Source organism: Vanacampus margaritifer, chromosome 13 (assembly GCF_051991255.1).
Source record: "Vanacampus margaritifer isolate UIUO_Vmar chromosome 13, RoL_Vmar_1.0, whole genome shotgun sequence".
In the NCBI taxonomy this organism is placed as follows: Eukaryota; Metazoa; Chordata; class Actinopteri; order Syngnathiformes; family Syngnathidae; genus Vanacampus; species Vanacampus margaritifer.
Genome location: NC_135444.1, coordinates 7,694,780 through 7,721,380, shown reverse-complemented (window position 1 = coordinate 7,721,380; position 26,601 = coordinate 7,694,780). Strand labels below are relative to the sequence as shown.

Genomic DNA, 26,601 nt, shown 5'->3' with positions numbered 1-26,601 from the left:
AGCTGGAATAGATCAATACTAGTGGTCCCAAAACTGAACCCTGAGGCACTCCACAAGATAGGGGAGCTGACCAAGGATATCTACAATCAAATAAATAACAGAAAGCATGATCTAGGACTCCACTAGAAAGTGAGTGGATTGAATAACATAACAGATTATGATCAGAAACCGAAGGCCACGTTCTTACAGTGAACACAACGCGTAACGAAAGAAATTACAATGATGTAATTGTAAACAAGGAAGTGAAGAGAAAGAAATACCTAAGAAAAACAACTTTAATAGATGTATTCTTTACAGCCAGTTTCACTCTTGGTGCAGATACAAAAGTGCAACAGCACAACTTGTAAATAAAATCCTAACCTAAAAGCTACTCTTTTAATAAATAACAAAAACACAGCAGTTTGTACCATACTTTTGTTGATATTTAATTTCTTCTTTGTGCAGACTTTTTATATTCTATGCAATTGAAACAAGTCAACCAAACTCACAACCCTAACCCTTTCAAACAAAAAAACCCAAATCAAGCCCATATATACAGAGATGCAAAGCAGGCCTTTCCACACACACACACACACACACACACACACACACACACACAATATCAACAATATCTAAGAACAAACGCACCAAAAAATACATACAACTCAAAACTAGGAGTTACAAGATGCTTGTCTTCTAGAAGACATGATGACAAATGGGAGGAAACAATATAACATTCCTTTAAGGACAATTTACGAATGTTTATATTCTGGATTGAAGGCACTGTCACTTTGCGCAAGTTATTAAAAATAATTAGAATGAGGGGAGGTTTAGTAACTGCTGCTACAGTACTATTCAAAATAGATGGGAGGAGAGAAAAAAAATCTCACAACTGAGAACTTAAATGCCTACAGTGTCAAAAACGAACATTTTCAAGTATCAAACTAACAAGCTGATTTCAGCTCTTAAAGGGGAAATTCACCCCCCAAAGTTTATTTTTTATAAACAATAATATGTTCTATGCAGCCCCACTTGTCTAAATATGGTATGCTGGTTGATATTGTGTAAGTGGAATATGAGTTATTTTTATTTATTTTTTACCTCACTAGTTTAAATGTGACATTCTGATTAATATTATAGTTGTGCAATATGAGTTATGAAGCAAAATCCAACCATTTTTGTCCATCTCAGGGGGCGGCCATTTTGCCACTTGCTGTCAACTTGTAGACGACATCACAGTTGCTCTGGTCTCAGGTAACAACCAATCCACAGCTCAGTTTCAGAAAACAGGTGAGCTGTGATTGGTCATTGCCTGAGCAACTGTGATGTCATCTTCGGTCGACAGCAAGTGGCAAAATGGCCGCCCCCTGAGATGGACAAAAATGGTTGGATTTTGCTTCACAACTCATATTGCACAACTATAATATTAATCAGAATGTCACATTTAAACTAGTGAGGTTACAGATAAAATATTGTCAAAAAATATTTAAGGCTGACTGCCACTTTAATGACAAAGCTTTGCCTGCATCAGAGCTACAGCTAAAACACTGCTGCTAAGTTTTGAGCAATAAGCTTTACAATAAAGCAACATGACGGTCTTGATGTCATTTCTACTACTATTCTAAGTGCAAGGACACAATGCATAGTGCTTTTAGGAGTGACAAAGCTCGACCACTCCACAACATGTGGAGTCACAAGAGATGAAAGAAGCCAACGTGCGAATGACCTTCCAGCTCATCAAACCTCGGATTGAAACCTCAAGTCAGTTCTTTTTGGAGCCTGCGACGAGAACTGGGCCAGTCGAGTGCTCATCGGTTGGCAGTCACAGCAACTTGCCAGGGGGGTGTGACAATGTGGGGCGAAGGCGTCCGGCCAGCATCTTCATTGACTGTCCAAATCCAGCTTAAGAGTTTCCTGGCGGAGGAGAGTGTAAAGCTTAATTGACATAGTGAACCACATTAAGCCTTTAAGACTGGCATGGAGGAGTCAAGCTGCGTTTATGGGACATTTGGTTCGAGTAAGCGCTCGACTCACCTTTGGGGTCAACCATGTACAGTGGGATGGTGCTGATTCCAATAAAAAAAAATTAAAAAAATTAAATCCAGGGTCAAATATTTCTTTTGCCATCACAAAAAACAACAACAAAAAAAATCCATCAAAAAGCTACAGCAAATCAAGTTCATCCAGATGTCTACTCGGCTGTCTTACAAATGGTTTCAAATTAAGACCCCCATCGCATTCTCCATAATTTGATAATTTCATTCAGTTTTACTTCTGATAGGGCCAGACTACAAAAAGGTAAACACTCAACAGAAAGTTTGAATAGGGCCTCTAAAAAGCAGGTATACACATTAAACAGCACATATAAATGGGAATTCTTTAGTATGTCAAGCACAACCTAAAATACTTAACTAGGATTCACAGTGTTGCTTTTACTGGTTCTTAAAAAAAAAAAAAAAAAGCACTCTTTCCTCCTAGATTGCGTCTATTGCCATGTGAGTCTGTAGTATCAGTCCGTGTCGCTGCATGATCATGTGATATGGTGAATAATTTAAGATAACAACGTGATTTTAAAACCTATTTTGTTCAGGCCCCAACCTGGACGGAGGATTTCTCATTTACTTGTGTTTAGTGTTGTCCTTGTAATCTCCCTCCCAGATGATCAAGAAGAAGAAGAAAAAAAACTTTCAGGAAACATCTGTAAGCTGCTCGAGAAAACAATGGCTGCGCTACAAAGATATATCATATGATTGTATGCATTTTATACAGAACAAAGGGGTTGCATACAGTTCAAATAATGAACTAATTGTTTGTCTAATGTCACAAATTGGGCCTTCACAAATGACAACAATACTAAGTTTTGACAATGTCAGGAGAGGTACTACTCATTTAATAAGACCTTTATTAGTGTGGTTAGACTTGAAGTGTTGTACGGCATTCTCGACGTGACGATTATTAGCTGGAATTCTTGTATTGGATGTCAGCTGTACACCTGATGTTGTGGCTAGTGAGCGTTTCATTAATTCTGAACGGACTTTTAGACATTTATTGAACATGACAAACAGTCAAATGGACACTATAAAATGAAGTCACTGAATAGGCCACCCCCCCCCCCCCCCCCATCCCTAACTACCGTTGACCTTCATATTCCTCAACTGGAATCCAAGCAATGATGAGGATCTCACCAAGCTTGTCTGTCGAATTCAGGTTTTTAAAAACACGCTAATGACTAACAGATCCCTGTAGATGGCGGCGCTGCGTCGCTTTGGATATGAGAATATTAAAGGCATACTTGACTAATTGAGCCATTTTTAACAGTAAAAACATAATATTTAATTACCTATAATTACCGTAATGTGTTTTTCATGAACAATTAATACCTTTAAAAACAAATTTTGCCGCTTGCTGTCGCATGAAGATGACATCGCCCGTGCTCAGTAGCCCTGGATGCAGAGTGCAGTTAGAGGCGTGCCGCCACGCCGGGTGGACTTAAACGTTTGACTCCGCCCACATGGATTTTACAAAATGGTTTAAACTATTTTTTTTGAAGAACAAAATTTGCTGATTTAATCATGCACCGCCTTAGGACGTAAAGTTTTTATTTTTATGAACACATTATGGAGCATTGAAAATTACAAACACTCAACCCCCCTCAGTCAGCTGGGGCGGAGCTAACTAACGGAAGAGGCCAAAGTGCAGTACTACATGTCCCCAGCAAATGGCGCATCCCTGGACGGTTGAGGTTAGTATTTGGGTTTCAGTCCGTTTTTAATTTTCGTTGTACAATAAAGTGTTCAAACAATACTGTATTAGTAATATGGTAGGGTTATAAAATGGCACACAAAGCCACCAGGGCAATAGTTTAACAACAAAGAAAGAAAGAAGACGGCGCTTTGAGGTGCGTGGGCGGAGTCAAACGTTCAGGTCCACCCAATAGGTAACGACCAATCATGGCTCAGTTTGGTGAACAAACCCAGGAAATGGGTGAGCCGTGATTAGTCGTTGCTCATTTCCTCAGCACAGGTGATGTCATTTTCAGTCGACAGCAACTGACAAAATGCGTTTTTAAATTTTTTATTGTACATGAAAAATAATGAATTAAATTATTTAAAAAAATGCTCTTAATGCTCAAAATATTAACTTTTTACTGCTGAAAATGGCTGGAAAAGATTAGATAAATCTCCACTTGTCTTGCCAATTTTCTGTTTGTATATTTTACAATGTAGTGTGTATTTTTCTTGTTGTCTTTTAGGGCTAGATCATATCAATGGCATTTCATTTCATTCCAATGGGGAGATTGGATCTGATACAAAACCAAATTGAGTTACGAGCTTGCTCACAAAATACATTACACTGGTCAGTCAAGGTCCCAATGTAGTCACATGGTGTCAATCAACACTTCAGTGATGCCCTTTCAACTATCTAGCGAGCTTATGTGAAATGATATTCTTCGCCGTACTGCGCGTGTGTGCCGTCTTGCCTTGTTGAGACACGCACGTGGATCCTGGATGAGCGGATCCTGGGACTCTTTGAGAGAGAAGCGTTGCACTGTCAGATTCCTCGTGGGCCGAAACTCCTCTCTCCACCACCACAGAACTGTTCCCACCAGCAGCACACCGAGGAACACTGGTAGAAATACACACGCAAGCAAATATTACACTGCTCATAGGGAGGTATGAATGGCACACCCAACTTTTTCTCCTTTAAGTGTGCAAACATTCAGATTGATATGAAGAAGCTCAAACAGCTGTCCACTGAGTGGGCAGTGTCAAAAGCACGGCAAAAGCAGAACGGCTTCTCGAGTCCCTTTCTATATTTAGTCTCCAGTGTTCTGTGTAATCAGTCGTACGACAGCTGCACAAATGCACCATGTGCACCATTCCCTGGGCAGATCAATCTAACAGAGACAGCAGCACAGTCTCGCTTTAAATAAATGGCCGCCATCTGAGGGATGTTGGGGAGCTGATTAAAAATATATATATATATATATATATATATGTTACACCAGCTTGTAATAATGAGAAAACTATTGCTGTAGTTACCATGGCAACATGGAATCTCCTACCGGTACAGTATTAGCGGACAAGCTAGGACACCTCATGTCGCATTACTTTTGATTTGTAGTAATGTTAATTTCGTTAACGAAAACAAAAATATTTTTGACAACACACATTTTTCACCAGACACAAAGTAGACAAGACTTAATTATTAACTCTTTGACTGCCAGACGTTTTCAGAAACGGGATGTCGCCAGTGCCAGCCGATTTAAGCATTTTGACTGATCTTTCAAGGTCCACAGAAAATGTTGTTTGGACTATGGAAACACACATACTACCAAATGAAAGATTGAACTCTCATCTTTCATCAAAGTTTGTTTCTACCTTATTCCGTTCTTCAGTAATCAACAATAGAAAATGGTTACTTTCACCGAAATGCTCTGTTTTGAAACAAAAAGCGGAGAAAAAGAGCTTTTTGTGAAACGATGTTATTTCATGCACTCTAGTGAATTGTACACTTCTTTTTGTCCATGAATGATGCCACAAACAGTAGTTTTATAATAATAGTAATAGTAATAGTGCTTTACTTCTGTAAAACGCTATCACCAACAATGAAAAAGTGTTTTTTGGTTGCAAAATACGTTTATTTCCATTCAACAGTGTAACAATTTGACAAAACAATTTCGCAAACTATTTACAAATGTGTGCAACTGTGGTACTATTTACAATTATGTGGATGTTTCAAATACAGTTTTTCTTTTTGTAACGCTCCCATGTGTGCAAGGAGAAGCAGCAGGATTTGCACAACAGATTAGTTTTACTTGCGATGGCTCCTTTCGCGTGCAGACGTTACACTTTCTTGACGGGCTTTTTTTCCGGGGAATAGCAAGTAGCAGACTGTACCCACTCCTCCGATGAATATGCATTGGACTCGGGGCACTCTTCGTCGTCCGATTGAACGTCCGCCTGAGCATGCTCGGTTGTGCTCCGCGTTTTCCGGTGTTAGCATCACTAGCCGGTGAACCTTTATGACGTCGTCATAGCCGCCGCATCAACGCTTGCAACTTCAGCGTCAACCTCGGAGTCACCATCATCATCATCGATGATGATCATCGTCGTCATCAATGTGCTCTTTAGCGTTGGTCGATGCCTTTCGTCTTTGAAAAAAATTCCCAAGTGTTAGCTGCTTGCCACCGGTCGCCATTGTTCGCTTCTTCAGCCATCTAGCTCCGCCTCACGTCTTCTACTGCCGCGTCAATGCTTCCAACCTCGGAGTCACCATCATCATCATCGATGATGATCATCGTCGTCATCAATGTGCTCTTTAGCGTTGGTCGATGCTTTTCATCTTTGAAAAAAACTGCTCGAGCGTGAGCCGCTTGCAACCGGTCGCCATGTTCTCTTCCCTTCCCCAGCCATTGTCCCCTCTAGCTTCGCCTCACGTCTTCTACTGACGCCTACCCAATCTTGTCAAAAGAGAGTCATTGCTGCCATCTAGGGGCCAAAAATAGTCATTAGGCTAACTAGATCTGCTTGAAACTTTCACCACAGCTGCCCAAGGCTTCCCTCCACCCGTTTAACTCTCACTGCCACTGACGTTTAAAGACGTCAAGTAAAAACCTACGCTTCACTGCCAATGACGTCAAAAGACGTCATCCAATGATTTATTTATTTTTTTTTTGAAACGGGTAGAGGAAACCCTTCCGCATGTCTGGTGAAAGTTTCAAGTCTGTCTGTTGTGCCTAATGACTATTTTTGGCCCCTAGAGGGCAGCGATGACTCTCTTTTGACAAGATCGGGTGGGCGTCAGTAGAGGCGGAGCTAGAGCGTCGAGCAGGAGATGAGAATGGAAGACAAAGGAAAAATGGCGGCCGGTCGCGAGGAGCTCACACCCGAGACGTTTTTTTCAAAGACCAAAAGCATCGCTGAAAAAGCACATTGTTGACGACGATGATCATCATCGATGATGAAGATGAGGGTGACTCCGTGGTTGGAAAGCATTGACGCGGCAGTAGAAGACGTTAGATGGTACGTAATAGTACGTAATAGTACATTGATGACGACGGTGATCATCCTCGATGATGATGATGAAGGTGAATCCGAGCTTGACGGCGAAATTGGAACCGCTGACGCGGCGGCTATGACGGTGTCGTAACGCGGAGCGCAACCGAGCACGCACAGGCGGACGTTCGATCGGACGACAGAGAGTGCCCCGAGTCCAATGCATATTCATCGGAGGTGTGTGTACAGTCTGCTACTTGCTTTTTATTCCCCGGAAAAAAAGGCCGTCAAGAAAGTGTAACATTTGCACGCAAAACGGACCAATGTGAAAGTGAAAGTAAACTGTTGTGCGAGTCCTGGCGTCTCCTTGCACGCAGGAGAGCATTACAAAAGGAAAAACTGTATTTGAAACATCCACATAATTGTAAGTAGTACCACAGTTGCACACATTTGTAAATAGTTTGCGAAATTGTTTTGTCAAATTGTTACACTGTTGAATGGAAATAAACGTATTTTGCAATCAAAAAACACTTTTTCATTGTTGGTGAAAGCGTTTTACAGAAGTAAAGCACTATTTAGGTGTTTGTGGCATCATTCATGGACAAAAAGAAGTGTACAATTCACTAGAGTGCATGAAATAACATCGTTTCACAAAAAGCTCTTTTTCTCCGCTTTTTGTTTCAAAACAGAGCATTTCGGTGAAAGTAACCATTTTCTATTGTTGATTACTGAAGAACGGAATAAGGTAGAAACAAACTTTTTTTCTGATGAAAGATGAGTCCAATCTTTCATTTGGTAGTATGTGTGTTTCCATAGTCCAAACACAACATTTTCTGTGGACCTTGAAAGATCACTCAAAATGCTTAAATCGGCTGGCAGTGGGGACAACCCGTTTCTGAAAACGTCTGGCAGTGAAAGAGTTAAAAAATAAAAAAAAATAAAAAATTGGATGACGTCTTTTAACGTCATTGGCGTCCCTCCGTAGGTTTTTACTTGACGTCTTTTAACGTCCATGGCAGTCAAAGAGTTAAACAACTGGGACTAAATCAATATGCATTTTCATCGACTAAAAAATTTACTTCACTTAATAAAAACTGCAGCTAGCGAGTGCAACATGCACAAACAGGAGGTGGATTCACGGTGAAAGGTTCAAGAAAAAACTAAATTATAGTTATAACGTTCCAACAATAATGTTAATTGTACTGTCACGCTGACTAATGCTGGCTAATTTATTAGCTCATAGCATGGAGCCATAGTAGCCATTGTAATTGTGTGTGAAGTTGTTTTTTTATCACAAAGATGAGAACATTTTTATGTGAAATAGTTTTAGATCTGAATTGTTCAACAATATCTGCTGACGAAAAAAATATACATAGGTTAAATGATTGTCCTGACTAAAACGTTGACAGTTTTGTTGACTAAAACTAGATGAATAAAATTGTGTATTAACTAACGTGCTAGATTTATAGTCGACTAAATTAAAAACGGGATGAGGTTGACTAAATATGATAAAAAAAAATAAGCGTGATTGAAATTGGTCTAGAACTGAGATTAAATTTTAAAATGTCTGATAAAATTAACACTAATTTGTAGGATATTTCCAGCTGTGCTAATATTTAGCACCGGGATACATTTGGCTTTTTGTCATGGGGGTGTCTGTTTATAAGGGTCTTCTATTCCTATGGCGGTGACATAACCCACATTTATCACAATGGAATGCTTCACAGTATAGCTCGTAGTAATATGAATATTGTATTAACATTTGTAAGTAGAACAATTAAATGAAAACCAATAAATACGTAATGACACATGACAACATCTTATGGCAGTAGAGAGAGCATCTTTGCATTTTTTCTGTTAACGCAACCAGAAGAAAATTCCAGCGCAAGAAAAATAAGCTTACCAATTAGCGAGAGGATTCCAGCGAATCCAAAATCAGATAAACGTGACGCCGGAACCGAGCGGGAAACAGCAGGAATGCCGTGCGAGCGATTTCGCCCCATTCCAGTGCAGTGGAAGGTGGGAGTCTCCGAAATGAGATCGACAACACACTCATGCGTGCACACCTTCCCGGGGTTGCCGCACGCAGCGATGCCTACAGACAAGTGGAACACATGGTTAAAAAATATGTTTAAAAGTAGTGCCAGCTGGCGGGCCTCATCAGCATAATGACTTATTTTTCTAAATGCTCATACTGTCAGGTTGAAGAGCAGGTTGAATGATGGCAATGCCACCTGGTGAGGTGACATTTGTCACAAGTGGCTGGAAGTCGCTGCCACTGTGCTTGTTGGCTCTGCAGATGGTGTGTGTGTCTTGGTCACTCCAGTATACAAAACCCTAAAGCAGAAGACATACGGTACAACTTAAGATCTTTTTTGTGGACTAGGACTAAGTGTATTGTACACTGAAAGACAAACAATGACAGACAAAAAAATAAATAAATTACAGCATTATTTATTTACACCCCCCGCCCCCAGTAGAATGAATGCTCTGTATTAAATATAAAACTCATTATAGACCAAAAGACAACAACACTGAGCAGTGCCTGTTTATAAATTACAACAAACAAAGGTTATGTTAGTTAAAGAAAACACTCAAACCAAAATTCAAATTTCATTAGCGAAATAAAATAAAAGCGAAAATGCTTTTAAAAAAAACAAAACTAACTGAAACTACATTTTATGTTGACAAAACTAACTAGAATTAATGCAAAAATGTCTTTGGTACCATTATTAATTTAATGCATGAGCTTTTGGGGATGATTTTAAACGTGATTTTAAGTAAATTTATTTCTATATTAACCAGAATAAGCACGTTTAAAAGTGTGTCACACAGAAGTGACGTCATCTAGCAGCAGCCAATAGAAAAGCACCTTGAGGTGACGTCGCCCTTAGGCGACAACATTGCGTGCTTGATTTTTCGCCTGCTTTTTCATTTAACTCAGTCAAAATGCAACGCTAGGTAAGAAATGCCTATTTTCATTTTACCATGGTATCTATTAAATATTGTGCACAAGTAATATACATTAAAAAGAAAAAAAACTAATACTGAAACTAACTAAAACTAAACTAAGCATTTTTTTTTAAATAACTAAAGCTAACACAACTACCCTGAAAACAAAATGAAATAAAAACTACCTAAAATGAAAATTCCAAAACTATAATAATCCTGCAACGAAGCAAAGAAGATGAATCCTTAATGGGGAGGGGGGAAAGGGGGGTTTCCCTATGGGACACTCCAGTGTTACTGTTTACCTCAAACACCGCCAGACCAAATGGCTGATCCAGATAACCGTTTGACTCGACCACTGTTTTGCGGTGACGCCCATCTACAGTCACTCTGGAGATGCTTCTCATGCCGCTATCAAGCCAGTAGAGCAACCGGCGAGGCATATCTAGGGAGGAAGACCGAATCAAACAGTCAACTCAAACTATGAGGGGCTTCAAAGCCACTCAAGGGAGACGCTAAACATTTAAAAATACAGAAACACTAGAAACATTTCTCTTGTTATGTGGTGCAGTTTTGTATCACTACTAACTAAAAAATAATAAACATATTATAACTTATAAAATAGTGATAGTTTTAATCAAAAACGACCATTGCTGCCGTCTTAATATATTGTATCTGTTGACATTGTTAACATTTTTTGTTTTATTTTACATTTTACCTGTTTTCGATTTCATTATAGATGTGTTGATGAAGGTGTAATTATGTTGACCTAATATAACCTGATGAGTAATGCTTTTAACATTCTTGCTATCTTTTCTACTGTTTTCCCAGACATGAGAAAGTTAATATGTTTATCTAAGAAGTCTAGTTGCTGTTCGTCAGAAATCCGGTTTTTAAAAGTTCAAGGACGATCTAGTTTACTGGGAAAATGCAAACTCATTCTGTAACCTCACGGGATGACAGAGGCGTTTCCTCATGTTTTGAATAAAGAAGCTGTGTGGGCAAAAGAGGACACACACATTGGATGAAACTGCTTAGGTGATATGCAGTTGTGTGACCAGAGATCTCTGTAATAAATCAACCTTGCAAGGGCCCGCTTCACCAGAATCTCATCTTGGAATTATTTGAACACGCAAAAGATTACAATTAGCTTGTGTACATAATGGCGTGTAAAGTCATTGTTTTCAAAAATAAAGGAAAACTGCCCATCGGCCTTATAAAAGACATTTCATAAGGAATAAAGATCAAACATTGCGTTGCATTTAATCTCCCTCACTCGATGACTCAAGTATCTGTCTATCTATGTATAAACGTACCCAGAGTAAGAGCAACCGGGTGGAGTAGGAGAGAAGTAACCACAGTCATGGTGTCCTGGCCATCCAAGCTCGCCCTCACGATTTTTGGTTGGCTGCCATGCTCAGCCCAGAAGAGCAGTCTGGAAAAGACAAGTTTTTGCAGTTTAGTTAGCATTATGTGCTAGTCGCAAAAGTTCATCAGATTTTAGGTGAAATTTCAGGATGAATCTAAAGTGAACTGTAACTTTCTGACAGTAAATTACAGGTGAACTTAGTTCATACAAAATTAGAGAGCTTTAAAAAAAAAAAAAAAAAAAAAAAAAAGTAAGCCTCTAAACTCTTTCACTGCCACTGACGTTAAAAGACGTCAAGTAAAAACCTACGGAGGGCCGCCAATGACGTTAAAAGACGTCATCCAATTTATTTTTTTTGAAACGGGTGGAGGAAAGCCTTGACCAACTGTGGTGAAAGTTTCAAGCAGGTCTAGTGAGCCTAATGACTATTTTTAGCCCCTAGATGGCAGCAATGACTCTCTTTTGACAAGATTGGGTAGGCGTCAGCAGAAGACGTGAGGCGGGGCTAGAGTGTTTAGGGGACAATGGCTGAAGGAGCCATAATGGCGACCGGTTTGCAAGCAGCTCACGGTCGAGCCGTTTTTTTCAAAGACGAAAAGCATCGACCAACGCTATAAAGAGCACATTGATGACGATGATGATGATGGCGACTCAGAGGTTGACGGCGAAGTTGGAAGCGTTGACGCGGCGGCTATGACGACGTCATAAAAGGTTCACGGGCTAGCAATGCCAACACCGGAAAACGCGGAGCACAACCGAGCACGCTCAGGCGGACGTTCAATCGGACGACGAAGAGTGCCCCGAGTCCAATGCATATTCATCGGAGGAGTGTGTACAGTCTGCTACTTGCTATTCCCCGGAAAAAAAGGCCGTCTGCATGCGAAACGGACAATGGAAAGTGAAAGCAATCTGTTGTGCAAACCCTGCTCCCTCTCCTTGCACGCAGGAGAGCGTTACAAAAAGAAAAACTGTATTTGAAACATCCACATAATTGTAAATAGTACCACAGTTGCACACATTTGTAAATAGTTTGCGAAATTGTTTTGTCAAATTGTTACACTGTTGAAAGGAAATAAACATATTTTGCAAACTAAAAACACTTTTTCATTGTTGGTGGTGGTGTATTACAGAAGTAAAGCACTATTTAGGTGTTTGTGGCATCATTCATGGACAAAAAGAAGTGTACAATTCACTAGAGTGCATGAAATAACATCGTTTCACAAAAAGCTCTTTTTCTCCGCTTTTTGTTTCAAAACAGAGCATTTCGGTGAAAGTAACCATTTTCTATTGTTGATTACTGAAGAACGGAATAAGGTAGAAACAAACTTTTTTTCTGATGAAAGATGAGTCCAATCTTTCATTTGGTAGTATGTGTGTTTCCATAGTCCAAACACAACATTTTCTGTGGACCTTGAAAGATCAGTCAAAATGCTTAAATCGGCTGGCACTGGCGACCTCCCGTTTCTGAAAACGTCTGGCAGTGAAAGAGTTAATGTCATTTTGTAACTAACTGTTGTGAATTTCACCTTCTTGTGAGATCACGGCAAGATTTGTAAAACGTAGTTTGGGATTTAAAAAAATTAAAGCAAGCTATATCATTTCCAAACTTTTCCACCATTCATGTGACCAAAAACTTGTAGAGTGCAATTGGGGGGGTGAAGCAGAAATCTTTTGAGATTATGTGGTTTAACAAGTGTGCATAACATTATCGTGTTTTGTGACCCAGAGTAAAGGGGTGAGAGTCAAACGTTCTTGAAAATATTGGAAAACGCATAACTTTACTACTGCGGCTTTTCACTTGCTGGAAATGTGCACACTATATTATAAAATGTTGTATTTTGTTTTATAAAGTCACCGCCTTGCTCAGTCAATCAGAAATGTTGTTAAGATGGCCATATCTGTCTTGACTAGGGCTGGGCGATATTGCCCCCCCCCCCCCCCTCAAAAAAATCAAAATTTGTTTAGCCAACAAACATTTATTTAAAGGTTTCATTTATTCACAAATAATTCCTGTGCAAAATGTTCAGACATTAATAATGTAAACCGATTCTAAAACTGTTTTAACATAATGATAACATTCATAGTTTGCGCTTAAATGTCACAATTAAGTAGTTTGCAGCTATTGTAAACATGTCAAAAAGCCAAAACATGCAAGTTAGTGGACTCTCAGACAGACACAAAATTTAGGGCCCGACCGTTTATTGCCCTTCAAACATCTACCAAAACAAATTCAATTGAGCCAAACGTTATAAACGTTGTCGAGGAAAACCGACGCCGTGAAAAGTACCCTGAACGCACCATTTTGCTCGCGTAGCATTAGCAACTAGCAAGTGTGTAGCGTATGATATTCTGTTGTCCTCCAATCGTGCTTTAAGCTGTTTAATGACATCCCAGTTGGAGGCAACTGTAAAACTAAACACACAACAATGAGAATAACATCCACTGTATATTTAAATACAAAACAAGCTTCATTTTTAAAACATCGCTAGCCTAGCGCTAATGCTAAAAGCGAAGGGAGGATCACATTCAAATGCTAACCAGAAGTTAGCATCGACTTAGAGAATGTTTTTCCTTCAAATAACGAATATTCACACGCACAAATGCTGTGGGAACACATACCTACAGGTAAGATAACTACACAAAGGCACAAATTCTTACTAATGTGTGAAAAAAATTGTTATTTCAATAGAATTCAATCGTAACTTTCTTCTGTACTCACTAAGTGTGTACACACTATGGATGCACGGCATCATACTGCCCCTAAGAGGCCAAAACGCACAGAAACAGTCAGTATTTGTTCTTACCGTTTTTTGAGTATATTCTATTCTTATTTTGTCATTGCCCTTTCAATTTATATTTAAAGTTGACAGTTTAAGGATTCAAATAATTTATGTTCTCAAAATTCAAGGATGCAAACATCCAAGTATTTTTTTTTTGTCTTTATACACATTTCCACATGACATGGCACGAAATAAATCCCAGAGGTGTTCCAGGTTAGCCTGGTAAGTCCCAAGACTTGTGAAAATAACACAAGATAAAAAATATATAAAAGAGAAGGTTAATGCTTAGAATGAAAATGAGTAGTAAAAATGCAAGAGGCTTGATTGAATTTCACAAAATATTTACAACATAATTTGTGCTTAACAAAAACAAAGTGCAGGGATGAATGGGTGTGATGCTACCATGACATTTTAAAAGTAGTTGAGCAGCCTTAGTAGTAAATACTAAGTTTTGAAATCACAAATTGTTTTAATCATGATTTCAATCTCAATCAAATAATCGTGATTGCTATTTTTCCAGGCCTATTATGTATTTACCATACAGCAGTTGTAAACAAGTAAGAATGGAATCCTTTGTAGTGACATTCAACAAGACATGGGCTTGTTTATTTAAATTTGTGCTTCAGTGGAAACATTTGGAGGGCAATCAGTCAGAAATTGCACGCTACAGACGTCAATAGATAGGCCCTTATGCCATTGTTATTCTTTTTTGAATAATAATGAAATGGGAATTAAGTAGAACGCGTGTTCAGTATCTAGGATCATCACCAAAAAAAAAAAAAATTGAAATCAAGAATGAACCCATAAGTAAACTTACTGTTCGCACACGCAAGATTAGATGATTAGATGATGATCTGAAAAAAAAGTATGTTCTTAAGAATGTTTGTGGGCAGATTAGATGACCCCCATATGACAGTCATGGAATCTAAAAATGTCTACTTGCGACGTGATTAAGATAAGAGATTGTCATCACGTGAAAACAGCCAGGACATGCCAGAAATTCCTGTGGCCTCTTCAATGTTGTTGTTCAATGTGTAGCCTCCCAGACCACTTCTCATATTTTCATCCATTTTGGAGGGACCTCGAATTCTTGGTAACGACATTATCGTGCCATATTTTCTCACTGTGTTCCTTCCACGCTAAATGAAATGCCTGGGAAAAGATTTTGTATCCTTTTCGACTGATACTTCTGAACAATAAGATCCCACTGATCTCAAAGAAAGCAGACAAAATGTCAAGAAAACTTACTAGAACAGGTGTGTCCAAACTACGGCCCGGGGGCCATTTGCCATTAATTTTTCAGCATGTACCATATACAGTATAATATATAAATGACATTTGACAGTGCCCGAAAGGTTCGTTAAAAAATAAAAAATAAAATAGGGTGGACGTGAGCAGAATGACGGGAGGGTGTGACACCTACTTCTTTAGGTGCCACTAATAATAATTAATTTGTGTAGCGCTATTCTAAATATGCAAAGGATATAAATAAATTATTTACGTTTAACACAATTACCCTTCAAAACAATTTGGTGAATAAATATATATAAATATATAATTGCTTACTTGATTGATTTTAGCATGTTTAATAAATTTAAGTCGAATAAATTCAAAGTCGGCCCTTGTATCCTTCAATTTTTCTGTACTCGAATATCTGAACTGTATTTGGAGCTAGTCAGAGGCACTTTTTGCAGGTATGTACCAACTCCCATTCAACATGAGTTTAAATATGACTGCTTAACTCTTTCACTCATTGCCATTTTCACTGAAGCAACCCCCTTCACTCCTGGGTGTTTTACTGGATTTTGACGGATTTTGCAAGGCCCACAGAATATTGTGTTCTATTGCTATAAAAACATGCAACCTACCAAAAGAAAGATTAGAGGGAAAAAAGTATACTTCTGTTTCCGTTTTGCAGCAATTAGCATTAGAATATAGCCAAGTTTCATCATTATTCACAGATATGTTTAAAACACTGGGGAAAAGAGCTTTTTGCAACATGGTTGATCTCTTATACTCTGCTGCCACCTGCTGGCTGTTTTTGTAATTACTACCATTGCTTCACACGTTCTCTACAGTTCAGAGGCTGCATCAAAGCCTTCTGAATGCTCTAGCATAAAAACAACAACATAAAAACGTATAAATACGTCTTTGGCACACTTAAAACATTTAAAATAGAACATATTTATACGTTTCTGAGAGCAAATTAGTTAATTATGAACATAGCCACATCCCAAGTTATAATTGATTTTTTCAAGTTGCATTAATGGTGGAAAAAGTTTTACAAAAATGTTTTCTTGGTCTCATTGCCATTTAAACAGGACTGTGTATACTTTTTGTATCCACTGTACATAGTATTGAGAGCCACAGGGATAGCCTATCAAAAAAAATAAAACCCTTAAATCCTATCAACTAGCCTTCCTACCCTTGGAGAGGGTCCACCGTGAGTGCACAAGGTTTGTCCAGTCCTGTGATGAGTCGGCGCTGCTGGGAGCCATCGAGCCAGCTGACATGAATGGAATCGCTCTCCAAAGTGGTCCAGTAGAGAAGATGATGGATCCAATCCAGGGTCAGGCCCGAGACAGGCCTGGGAACCTTTAGTACGAACGTGGCGTCCTGGGCTTCACCACTTAGGTGGATCCTGAAATGAATATCAAATCAAATCTAAGGAGCACAATACTGAAACAAACAGGATTTTTATTATTTTTATTGTGTGTGTTCTGTTGTTTTATTATTATTTTCTCATTCAAATACATTTACAACATTGTAAAAGTGTGTTTTAAGACATCAGCTTGTATATTTGCTTTGATCTACGGCCCCTACCGGATGTACACTGGAACGGATTAAGAGAACTCCCAGTGTGTTTACAATTGGATCTGACGTGTTGTCCTTGTACAGGACTTTCCTTTAACTATCAACACACAATGTCAGATAACATTTAGGTCTGTATCGCAGGCAGGCTCTCCACTCTGTTACCTGTAAATGGACCCCTGTCCTTGCTGGGCCAGGTACAGTGTGTTGTTATGGACCGAGGCTGCCACAGGCCCCGATCCTGGTGCATGCACTGCCAACATACTGTATACTGCACCGCCAAGGCCCATCTCAACAACTCCTTCAGATGTGGACACAAGCACTCGGGCATCAACCCCTGGAAGGACATAAAGTACATTAAGGACATTTAATAAATAATAAACAAATTATCTCTCCATCGATAAAATCTGGGACTAACATTAGCATTACTAACATTATGCGCTAGCTGCAGGTTGACAGGCTTGTGGTCGTTTGTACTCAGTCAGCAATATTTAGCCAGGAATGAATCAAGACTATAGATTGATGGATGGATGGATAACTTGATCGTGACTTTTTCCTTCTACTCTCTCATACAACTTAACAGTGTATTAGACCGCGTGAAACCACACTGCCCCTCAGTGGCCAAATCGGGTAAAACATGAACAGTGCTTCAAATAAAAGGCACACACAGACGAAGAAAGGAAAATAATTTAAATAAAATCGATTTTGGGACATTTAAAATCGATTCTGAGTCGTACTAAATGAGAATCGCGATTTTTATGAGAATCTATTGTTTTATCTTCAGGTATACTCGGGCTCTCTCCCACACACACTCAAAATAAGACTCTAAAATGGCCTTTAAGGTGTGAATGCGAGACTGAAATCTTATTTGTCTGGATGTGCCGTGCAATTAGCTGGCAACAAATCCAGGGTATACCCAACCTAGCAAAACTCATTTATAAAAGCGATAAGCAAAAAATGTGTGGATGTGCAATACACTTCTTTCAAGATGAGGAGCAGAGTCCCACGAGGCATAGGAAAGAAAGTGTTAGTTAACCAACTAGTTGTTTTCTAATAACTTAGCTGAAGGTTAATGTTTTTATATATTTGCACAGGAAAGTCACCCCGACACGACTGAAAAGGTGGAGCCACTCTTTGCACAATTCAAATGAGCGTGAACAAACCTGCTACAGTCAATGACTGACTAAACGTGCTGTGCAATCATGTCGCCAAATCTTGTTCAAACACTTTGACCCTTGCGTTTCAACTTTCAATTGAAGACGGTCTGCACTTCTATTGCCTAACAAGTTATACCACAGTAACCATTAGCTGCTATACGAGTTGAACATATAAAATGAGCTCTACAGACGTAACTGGATGACTTCTACATAACTTAAAAAAGGAACCGCTCCCGCCTTTTTCTGACCTTTACCCTGTCCAAGGTCATGGGGCGGGCTGGAGCCTATCCCTGCTGAGCTTGGACGACATATGCGCTGCTCACCTTTGGCCTCGCAGTCCTTGCTCGTAGGGGTCAATTGATAGCCGTCGAGGCAGTCACAGGAGAGGGTGCCGTTAGTGTGAACGCACCGTTGGTCGCAAAGGTCGCGCTCCAGGCACATGTCCACTTCTGCGTGACAAAACACAAACATTCTGTAGGTAAGGTGGACTTCCATTTCCCACTAATGTTCTTCTGAACAAAAACTGCTATGGAGGGTTAGTGTTTGTCTGAAACATCTGACAGACTCATAAAAGTAATTACCAATAATAATAGTTTTCCCCGCTATACAGTATATATATATATAATTTTTATTTATTTATGGCATTTTACAGTATATTGCCAAATATTCGAGCTGCGTGCCTTCAGAAGCTGGAATTGATGGGTAGGCACTGAAGTTGAAAGAGATGCAGCGTAAGGAAGAGAAAAAAGAAGAAGCTGGCTCAGGAGGATGCACAGTCACTGTAAAACTGTTACCTTTTTGCCATTTTTAAATTTCTTGTTCCTACAGAGCAGAGAGCATATATGACTATGAATTGTGCTGCATGCTCTAGTGCTATGTATTGCAGCTTCATGTGTGTTAAAGTAGCAGTTGTTTGAAGATTTTAAATTAGAACTACCATGACATCTAGGCTAATTTCTGTTAGCCCATCGTCTACAGCCTTTCACAATATCTGTTAGCATTAAGCAAACACACTTTCGCTTGACAAAATTAAATGGTCTGAAATATTACACAATGTTTAATACTCTTAACTTAGCAGCAAAATCCACCTGTTTTTATCTATGTCGGGGGGCGGCCATTTTGCCACTTGCAGCCCACTAAAATTGACACAGCTCATAGCTTAGACAACAACCAATCATGGTTTAGCTTGCGAACGTCACATGACCAAACTCAGAAAACAGGTGAGCCGTGATTTGTCACTGCCTGGGCCCTGAGGAACTATGCATTTTCATTCGACAGCAAGTGGCAAAATGGCCGCCTCCTGAGATGGATTAAAACAAACAACTACAGTATACATTTAAAAAGTTTCTATTATGGTCTCTCCGTACCAGGAAGTTTCACAAATAAAAAGGAATTGACTGTATAATCTCCAAATCTCAAGGACACAGATTTCATGGTTACTTTCGACTGGAGCCGCTTGACGTCTGCACTTGGACATTCCAAGTTGGATATTTCCAGTTTCCCCGCAGGCAACAAGACATGACACAAAACATTACTTTACTGAATATATTATAGTGGCCAATACACCCCCAAGAAGTGAACATGGAAGAGAATAAGGCCGTGTATAGTTTTCAGTGATAAGTGATTAACTCACCTTCACAGTGACTATTCCCGACAAGCCTCATGTGGTCAGGACATTCGCAGTGGAAGCCCATCGCCGTGTCCACGCAACGATGCGAACAGCCTCCATTGTTGACCAGACACTCGTTCTGCTCTGCGAGGACAAATGTTACATCATCAGCACTTGCAGGGAGTTTTGTATTGACAGAATGAAGCGCGTTTCAAGGAAAAACAAACCAAAAAAACGACTTTGCTCCTTGCACAAGCAGGATGTGTCGCGTTTTATTACCATGAAAAAATCCACATGAAATTTGACTTTGGCACTAATAGTATAACTATTGAACAAGGCAAAGGTTTCAGTAAAATTCACAACAATGATGAGGACAACTTACTACAGACGAATAAATGTGTTATATTATGCTTTAATTAACAAAACAGAGAACAAGAGTAGTAATCACATAGTTTTTTTTTTATACCTCATATAGCACATGGGAGGGCAAAGCTTTAGTATGCTAGTATTGTTAAATTGCACATCTGCAACAGCATCAAACAAATGTGAACCTCACAGTCGCCCTCTGCAGGCCACCATATAAAAATGCCTTTCAAATGGTAAAAGATTGCTTGACTTTTGCGAAAAGGAGATTTTTGGGTTCAATGCAGACACACTAAAAATAAGCTGATAGGCCAGGTCTCCTCTTACCACAGTTGTCCTCGTCGCTGGCATCCGAGCAGTCTGCTTTGTTGTCGCACCTCCAAGTGTGGAGGATGCACTGGCCGTCGCCACAATCAAACTCACAAGGGGGAGCGCTCTGCGGGCTGGCTCGCCTCGAACCGCATAACTCCTGGTTCTCATCCCGCCCGTCTTTGCAGTCCACGTGTCCGTCACACAGCCAACGCTTGCGCAGGCAGCCGTCGGACGGCCCGCAGGAGAAGAGGCCCGAGGTGCAGCTTGGGCAGGAGTCCTCGTCGCTGCCGTCACCGCAGTCGTCCACGCCGTTACACGACAAGCTTGAGGGTAGGCATCGTTTGCTACTCAGGCAAGAGAACTCGTCCTTTTTACACCTAAGATGACCTGCAGGGAATATCAGTCAATAAGTTTACATCTTTGAATCAAAACCTCAAAAAGGTTAATTAACTTGTGAAAAAGAAACAACCATTTTATCATTTTATATCAAAAAGAGGCACTTCTTTGTTGGTCTCAGGTCGGCAGACAAGGTACCGAAACAGGAAGCTGGGAATTTAAGATGCGGGAGAATCAGGATGTTTGTTCCAGTTCCAATCGATTATATCTGAGCTACCGAATTGAATCACGCGTCACCGGCCAAACCTGGCTAGTAAGTTTTTCATCAACAGTCGCCAAAAATGAGTTTTAACCCATATTTGGTGGGTGGTAATTTAGAACCCTGATCTCAGAATTTTGCAATTGGTAGATAATTGTTTTAACTTGAACTTGTCAGCCAATCTAAAAAGGGGTTCCCCGTGTAGTAGATGAAACAAAAGGGTCAAGGAAAATGTTAACATATATACAAATAGTGATGCTGTATCATTTTACTCTAATTTAATTTGTACCATTACCAGACTTTCTATAGACAATATCACACAAAAACATTCTCCTAAAACACAATTTTTTTCCAACAACAAAAAAAACTCTCAATTCTTTGGAGCCCATTGTCCATTTTTTAAAATAAGTTCAAGAGGCCTTTCTACAGAGCTTTTTGACAAACTGTCTTTTATGGTAAATATTGTCAAGTTGCTAATATATATTTATGAAATCTAAACTAATTAGTTAATAATTAGCAATGGCAGTAATTAGTTTTTAGAGCAAATTTGTTTTTTTTTTATTAGTTTTCACTTTGTTGAGGCTGCCTCCCACATTCCAAAAAACATGCATGTTAGGTTCGGTGTGAATGAGAGTGTAAATAATTGTCCATATGTGCCATGCAATTGGCTGGCAACCACTTAAGGTTGTATGTAACCTGAAATCAAGTGAGATTAGCTCCAGCCTATTACAGGTAGGGTGACAAAATAGATTGGGTGGATGGATAGAAAGGAAGATAAACAGCACCATCTGCTGGTCAAGTATACAAAACAACATACAGCCCAAACCTCCAAACACGTTCCCAAACGTTATGCAAAGGAGGGGTTGGGGGGTGGGGAGTTCACCACTGTAAAAGGTATTTTCAAAGTCACCAGTGGAGTTTCATCTGCACTGATAGAATTATTAAAATCTTCATTGCATCATATAGCGCAACCAGATCCTTTTCTATTAATTTGGTTATATTTCCATTTACATGTAATGGTTGTTTGTCAAGATGCACACTGTGATTGCCTGGCAACTAGTCCAGGATGTACTCAGCCTCTCCTCCAAAATCAGATGGAATACTGTTTTACAGTCACAATAAAGGCATTCTATTGTAATAGGCTCCAGCTCACCCCTGACTCTAAATAAATGGATTTGTTGACACTTGTGTGATGTCAAGTATGATGATGACTTTGTTTCACTAACCATTAGTCAATGCGCTACCCAATAATATATTTCATATATTAATTCAATCCAAAATATACATTAAAAAAACAAAGAAAAAAAGGTGACTGTCTTTTTGTGCAGACTATTCTGAAGGACTGCAGCCAAGATTCAAACCCAATCTTCAGAAGTGTGATGAATAATTAGAGCCTGTAGATTTAATTATATGGGTTAAACCTTTGGAATTCATCTAAGAGGATTATTAATCTTTTGCTCACACAGAAACAAACACCATACACATTTGGGAATGCAATGTTAGGTTAGTTTGCTTGATTAATGTTCAACTGAGCACTCTAAACTCTGCACACATCCGTTTGTGTGTTCCCTTGCAGTATGAGACTCACCACAATGCTGCTCATCTGATCCATCGTCACAGTCGCTGTGTCGGTCACAAAGCTTCTCACTTGGAATGCACGAGCCATCTTTGCACCTGAACTCCAATTGCTCGCGGCAAGCAGGGAGAGTGTGACCTGTATCACCCCAAACAAACACACTTTTTATTACTGTGCTTGATCTGACCAGGTAATCCCCAACCCCCAGACAGTTTGTCTTCTTTATGGATGGCGATTATCTTTGGGAGCACAACAACGAATACCGTATGCGTAGGTCGAGACTGTTCAGAGACAGAGACAACGAAGTTAATAAATTATGATATTCGATCATATTAGCTCATCTGGCATCTGGGGCTGCTAGAAAAAAATGAATCTAGAACTTTGACTCTTCTCGCCAAGTTGTATCTATAAATGTACATGCACACTGACAAACAGTGAAATACTGGCAATTCCGGTATTGAGTTAACTTTCATGCCCATGTTTTTTTTCTTCATTGTTATTATTATTACTACCGTTTCAATGTTAAATGTAATGTAATGTAGAATCGTAACAATACAACGCGTTGTGACGTTTGTAATGACGTCAACGTCAAGTTCACACATTGGCATCCTTCTGCATTAAAAGCGAAATAAACATTATGTGTGTGAACATCTTGGTAGATAACAGAAACTGAGAAAGTGATCACATCCAAACCACATTTGTAGCAATTAAAACGACATATTCATTCAAACTGACGCGCTCATGCACCGTTTCAGTCCGTCATAAGATAACAAATTGGGATGGGGACACACATTGCACGAACATGTAAGTGCGCAGTGTGCATCAGCAGTCAAATAACTTACCTAAAATGTGATGCTGGATGATGCAAGATATTAAGATACATAAACCTCCAAGGTGTCCCATGCTCACTCATGTCCTACAGTCTTGGCAGCGTCGCGGAAAGATGACGTCAGACTCACAGGCACTTCGCGGACCACTTTATGGGAAAAATATGTTTGATAACTAGATGGAACGCGTTCATACAACCGGAAATAACGCTTAAAACACCTTTGTTACTTTCTGTAACGTACTACAAAAAATATGATTACATAGATTAAAGAAAATGGATGGATCGATTGAGAACCCACGTACGATCTCAAACTAAACATAAAACAAACCATTGAAAAACAACATCATGGAATTATAGCATTTCTATCATCGGCTTTTTGTGTCAATTGCCTACATGGAATACAATCCATGCACCAAAGTAAGATAACTAATTACATAGTTTTTACATTTAAAATGTGTGCCTTCGCTATTTTCACACTGACTATTCGATTGTCCGTTATTTTTGCTGCATAATTTAGTCTTACATAGTTTTTATATTATTTCCCTATTCTATTACCCCCCCCCCCCCCCCCCATTATTTCTATACACTTGTATCTTCCACATACTAACAGTTAAATCATTAACTTGCATTATTTGTCTTCAGTGTTCTGACCATTTTATGCCCCCAAAGCATGGTGTCAATTAATTAATGTTTATTTTCTATTTGGCTTTTCATCTCAGATTTTCTGTGCATAAGAGTATAACCGAAACCCAGCTGGGTTTTTCTTTTTCCTAGGAAGCATGTGTTCAACTTGGGTAGAATTCACTATGGTGTCATGAATGCAAACCATTCAGGTCATTTTCAGAAAACAAACTACTGGAATATGTGATAGCTGACATACTAGCATTTTTAATGTCTTCAAATATTGTGTATATACACAAACACACGAGTATAAGTCCCAATCAGGGTGAACCAGCGCTACCTATTGGGGAAGTTGTAAAATTATAGTTACATTACACTTTCAATGTCATCAACCCTAAAACAGTGCATTTATTACCTGTTGTGTACACAATCGTGTGCAGTGGAAACAGTGGATGACACCTACACAAATGCAATGAAACAAAAATAAACATTAACTCTGTTTTATTTATAAATTTCTAATGTACAACCACAAGACTTATTAGATCTCTGCGGGAGTTCTGTGGGTGGATAAGTCGATCATGCTTGAAAAGCTCTTTAGTTCAAGCTCAGAGGTATGGTTGGTCTGTGGAGAGCTCTGGTTCCTTGTACACTGCGCCGGGAGTCACTGGAGGCTTTTCTTGTGCAGCAGCTTGGCTGGAAGACAACAATTAAAGACATAGAATAAATTGTCCAGCTTTCTCGAAAATCGACCCGAGAATTATATGGCCAATCCACAGGATCTGACTGGCCCTCATGAGGTGGTAGAATAAAACAGAAAAGTACTTCTGATGCTTTACATTGTACAGTTATGTAAATAATGTATAACTGTATGTATCATTGTATAATGTAGATTTGAGAGGAAAACAAGAAAGAAATTAAGCAAATATGATCAATTGAGTGCACTTATATAGCGCTTTTCTACACCATATGGCACTCAAAAGTGCTGCCAGGTGCACTGAAAGCAAATTGGGGTTCAGTATCTTGTTGACGGATATTTTGACACGGTCAAGTTTGAGGATCGTCCCCACAACCTACAGTTTGGATGATGACCGCTCTACCACTGAGCCATGCCGAGCCAAGCCATCACAGTGTCGACTACTAGTTTGTAGATACAAGGCACCCACTTATCACTTTTAAGTTGTTATAGAGTGGTCAAATATTTTTTCTGTTGTATGACAGTTTACTGTACAATATTAAAAAAGCTCACCTTCAGTTTTTCTAAACTCCTTTGAAAGTATGAGCAGCTTGAGTTTAGGGTTGTAGAAGGTTTATGATACAGCAGATAAACCTTTTAAAACTTGTATGACCGAATTTCTAATTATTCCTGTAGAGGAGAAAAAATAGCTTTAGAGGTTTGAGTCGTTTACCTGCCAGCAGTGAGTGCCTTCTGTGAGGACATGACAACTGTGGGAGGCATAGATTCTCTGCGTCCATCTCTGGTGAAATAGTAGTTGTCGGCAAACTTGTGGCTCGGCCCAACGGCTAATTTAGGTGGTGGCTGCGTCCTACAGGAGAAGGACAAGTCATATAAAAGTAATATTTAAAAAAAAAAATCAATAATGCAGTAGTTAGGTCATTTAGAGTTAATATTTTGTATGGGGGGGGGGTTCTAGATCTTAAACACAATAAAATGTGAACCAGTAAACACAGTAGCAACCTCATCGTCAAGGATAGTACTAGTGTTACTTAATGAACCCAGGAAGTGACAGCCAAACACATTTACTTTTTGAGAGACAATGGTACTTGTCTCCATACACAATGGTTGGTTCATTGCCTTGACGTCAATTCACGAGATTTTTAAACTCACCTCTTTGCTACCTCTTGATACCGCAGCTGAAGTTTACCTTGAAGGTCATGCTGTAAAAAACGCAAAGCACCACCACATTAAAACAGTCTCAAGAGCTTGTTTTTGTTGTCGCTTCATTATTTTTGAAGCTGAGGCTAGCTGAGACAGACACCTTCATTTGCAGACCAATTCAATCTGTCAAGCAACATACAACGGTATATTTCAACGGTATGTTGTCCTCGTAGTCCTGTCTTGTATTCAACATGAGACGATGTTTCAATCACTTACCCCTGACAGTAAATTTCGAATCCTTTGAATAAATTTAGTGGCAGTCGCCATGTTTGCTGTTATGAAGGACAGTGGATACGCAGCTTCTTCTGTTCCGTAGGCGCCTTTCTTAGCTCACTACTGACACCCTGCGGCCCGGGTAGTAAACTGCAGGACTTCACTTGCCTGAGTTACTAATCTTCAGGGTTTTTTTCTACTTGCCACTTTATAAAGTAGCAAATTTGAGAGTTTTTTTTTCTTGGAATATTGCCCCCACCCTCGACGTTTTAAAATCATTTATCTGTAGTTGTCTTACTAGTGTGGACACAGAGAGTACTGCTTGCTGTCAAGGGAGTCAAATAAATGCTCAAACAACCTTGGCATACAACTGTACTTGCACAACTACATAATTATTTTATATTACTAGTGAGGCAAATCTGCCTGAAACATGCAGAATAGTTGGGCGTTAGGGTAACCTGTGCAGGATAGCAGTTGAAATTAAATTTTGTTCTAAGAAGGCCAAAAGTGGCACACACAAAAATTGCCAGTAAGACAAGTCAT

General features: G+C 39.4%; 2 protein-coding genes across 3 annotated transcripts; both read right to left on the bottom strand.

The window, feature by feature from the left end:
• Positions 1–1,370: 1,370 nt before the first annotated feature.
• LOC144063112 (low-density lipoprotein receptor-like) lies at positions 1,371–24,497 on the bottom strand. Of its 2 annotated transcripts, XM_077585097.1 has the most exons (15): positions 24,364–24,497; positions 23,341–23,474; positions 22,511–22,636; positions 20,343–20,714; positions 19,677–19,796; positions 18,367–18,492; positions 17,052–17,223; positions 16,501–16,716; positions 11,243–11,361; positions 10,232–10,371; positions 9,173–9,314; positions 8,881–9,072; positions 4,460–4,605; positions 2,014–2,045; positions 1,371–1,893 (listed from the first exon to the last, which is right to left on the bottom strand). In XM_077585097.1, the coding sequence occupies exons 2-14, from the start codon at positions 23,399–23,401 to the stop codon at positions 2,022–2,024; spliced, it is 1,956 nt and encodes a 651-aa protein (XP_077441223.1). In that variant the 5' UTR covers positions 23,402–23,474; positions 24,364–24,497; the 3' UTR covers positions 1,371–1,893; positions 2,014–2,021. The 2 variants fall into 2 exon arrangements, with proteins under 2 accessions (XP_077441223.1, XP_077441221.1); XM_077585095.1 differs by lacking the exon at positions 2,014–2,045.
• On the bottom strand, positions 24,433–26,186 carry ndufa7 (NADH:ubiquinone oxidoreductase subunit A7). The gene is made up of 4 exons (XM_077585098.1): positions 26,062–26,186; positions 25,795–25,844; positions 25,355–25,492; positions 24,433–24,641 (listed from the first exon to the last, which is right to left on the bottom strand). The coding sequence occupies exons 1-4, from the start codon at positions 26,110–26,112 to the stop codon at positions 24,554–24,556; spliced, it is 327 nt and encodes a 108-aa protein (XP_077441224.1). The 5' UTR covers positions 26,113–26,186; the 3' UTR covers positions 24,433–24,553.
• Positions 26,187–26,601: the final 415 nt, after the last annotated feature.

Bases quoted from the DNA above. Each gene is read 5' to 3' on its own strand.
- LOC144063112 (XM_077585095.1), bottom strand. From the start codon at position 23,401: ATGGGACACCTTGGAGGTTTATGTATCTTAATATCTTGCATCATCCAG. The intron at 18,493-19,676 runs GTGAGTTAATCA...TTTGTCACGCAG, and splicing joins CGGGAATAGTCACTGTGAAG to AAGTGGACATGTGCCTGGAG. The intron at 17,224-18,366 runs GTGAGCAGCGCA...ATGTCCTTCCAG, and splicing joins CAAGGACTGCGAGGCCAAAG to GGGTTGATGCCCGAGTGCTT.
- ndufa7 (XM_077585098.1), bottom strand. From the start codon at position 26,112: ATGGCGACTGCCACTAAATTTATTCAAAGGATTCGAAATTTACTGTCA. The intron at 25,845-26,061 runs GTAAGTGATTGA...CGTTTTTTACAG, and splicing joins TTCGAAATTTACTGTCAGGG to CATGACCTTCAAGGTAAACT. The intron at 25,493-25,794 runs GTGAGTTTAAAA...CTTCTCCTGTAG, and splicing joins TATCAAGAGGTAGCAAAGAG to GACGCAGCCACCACCTAAAT.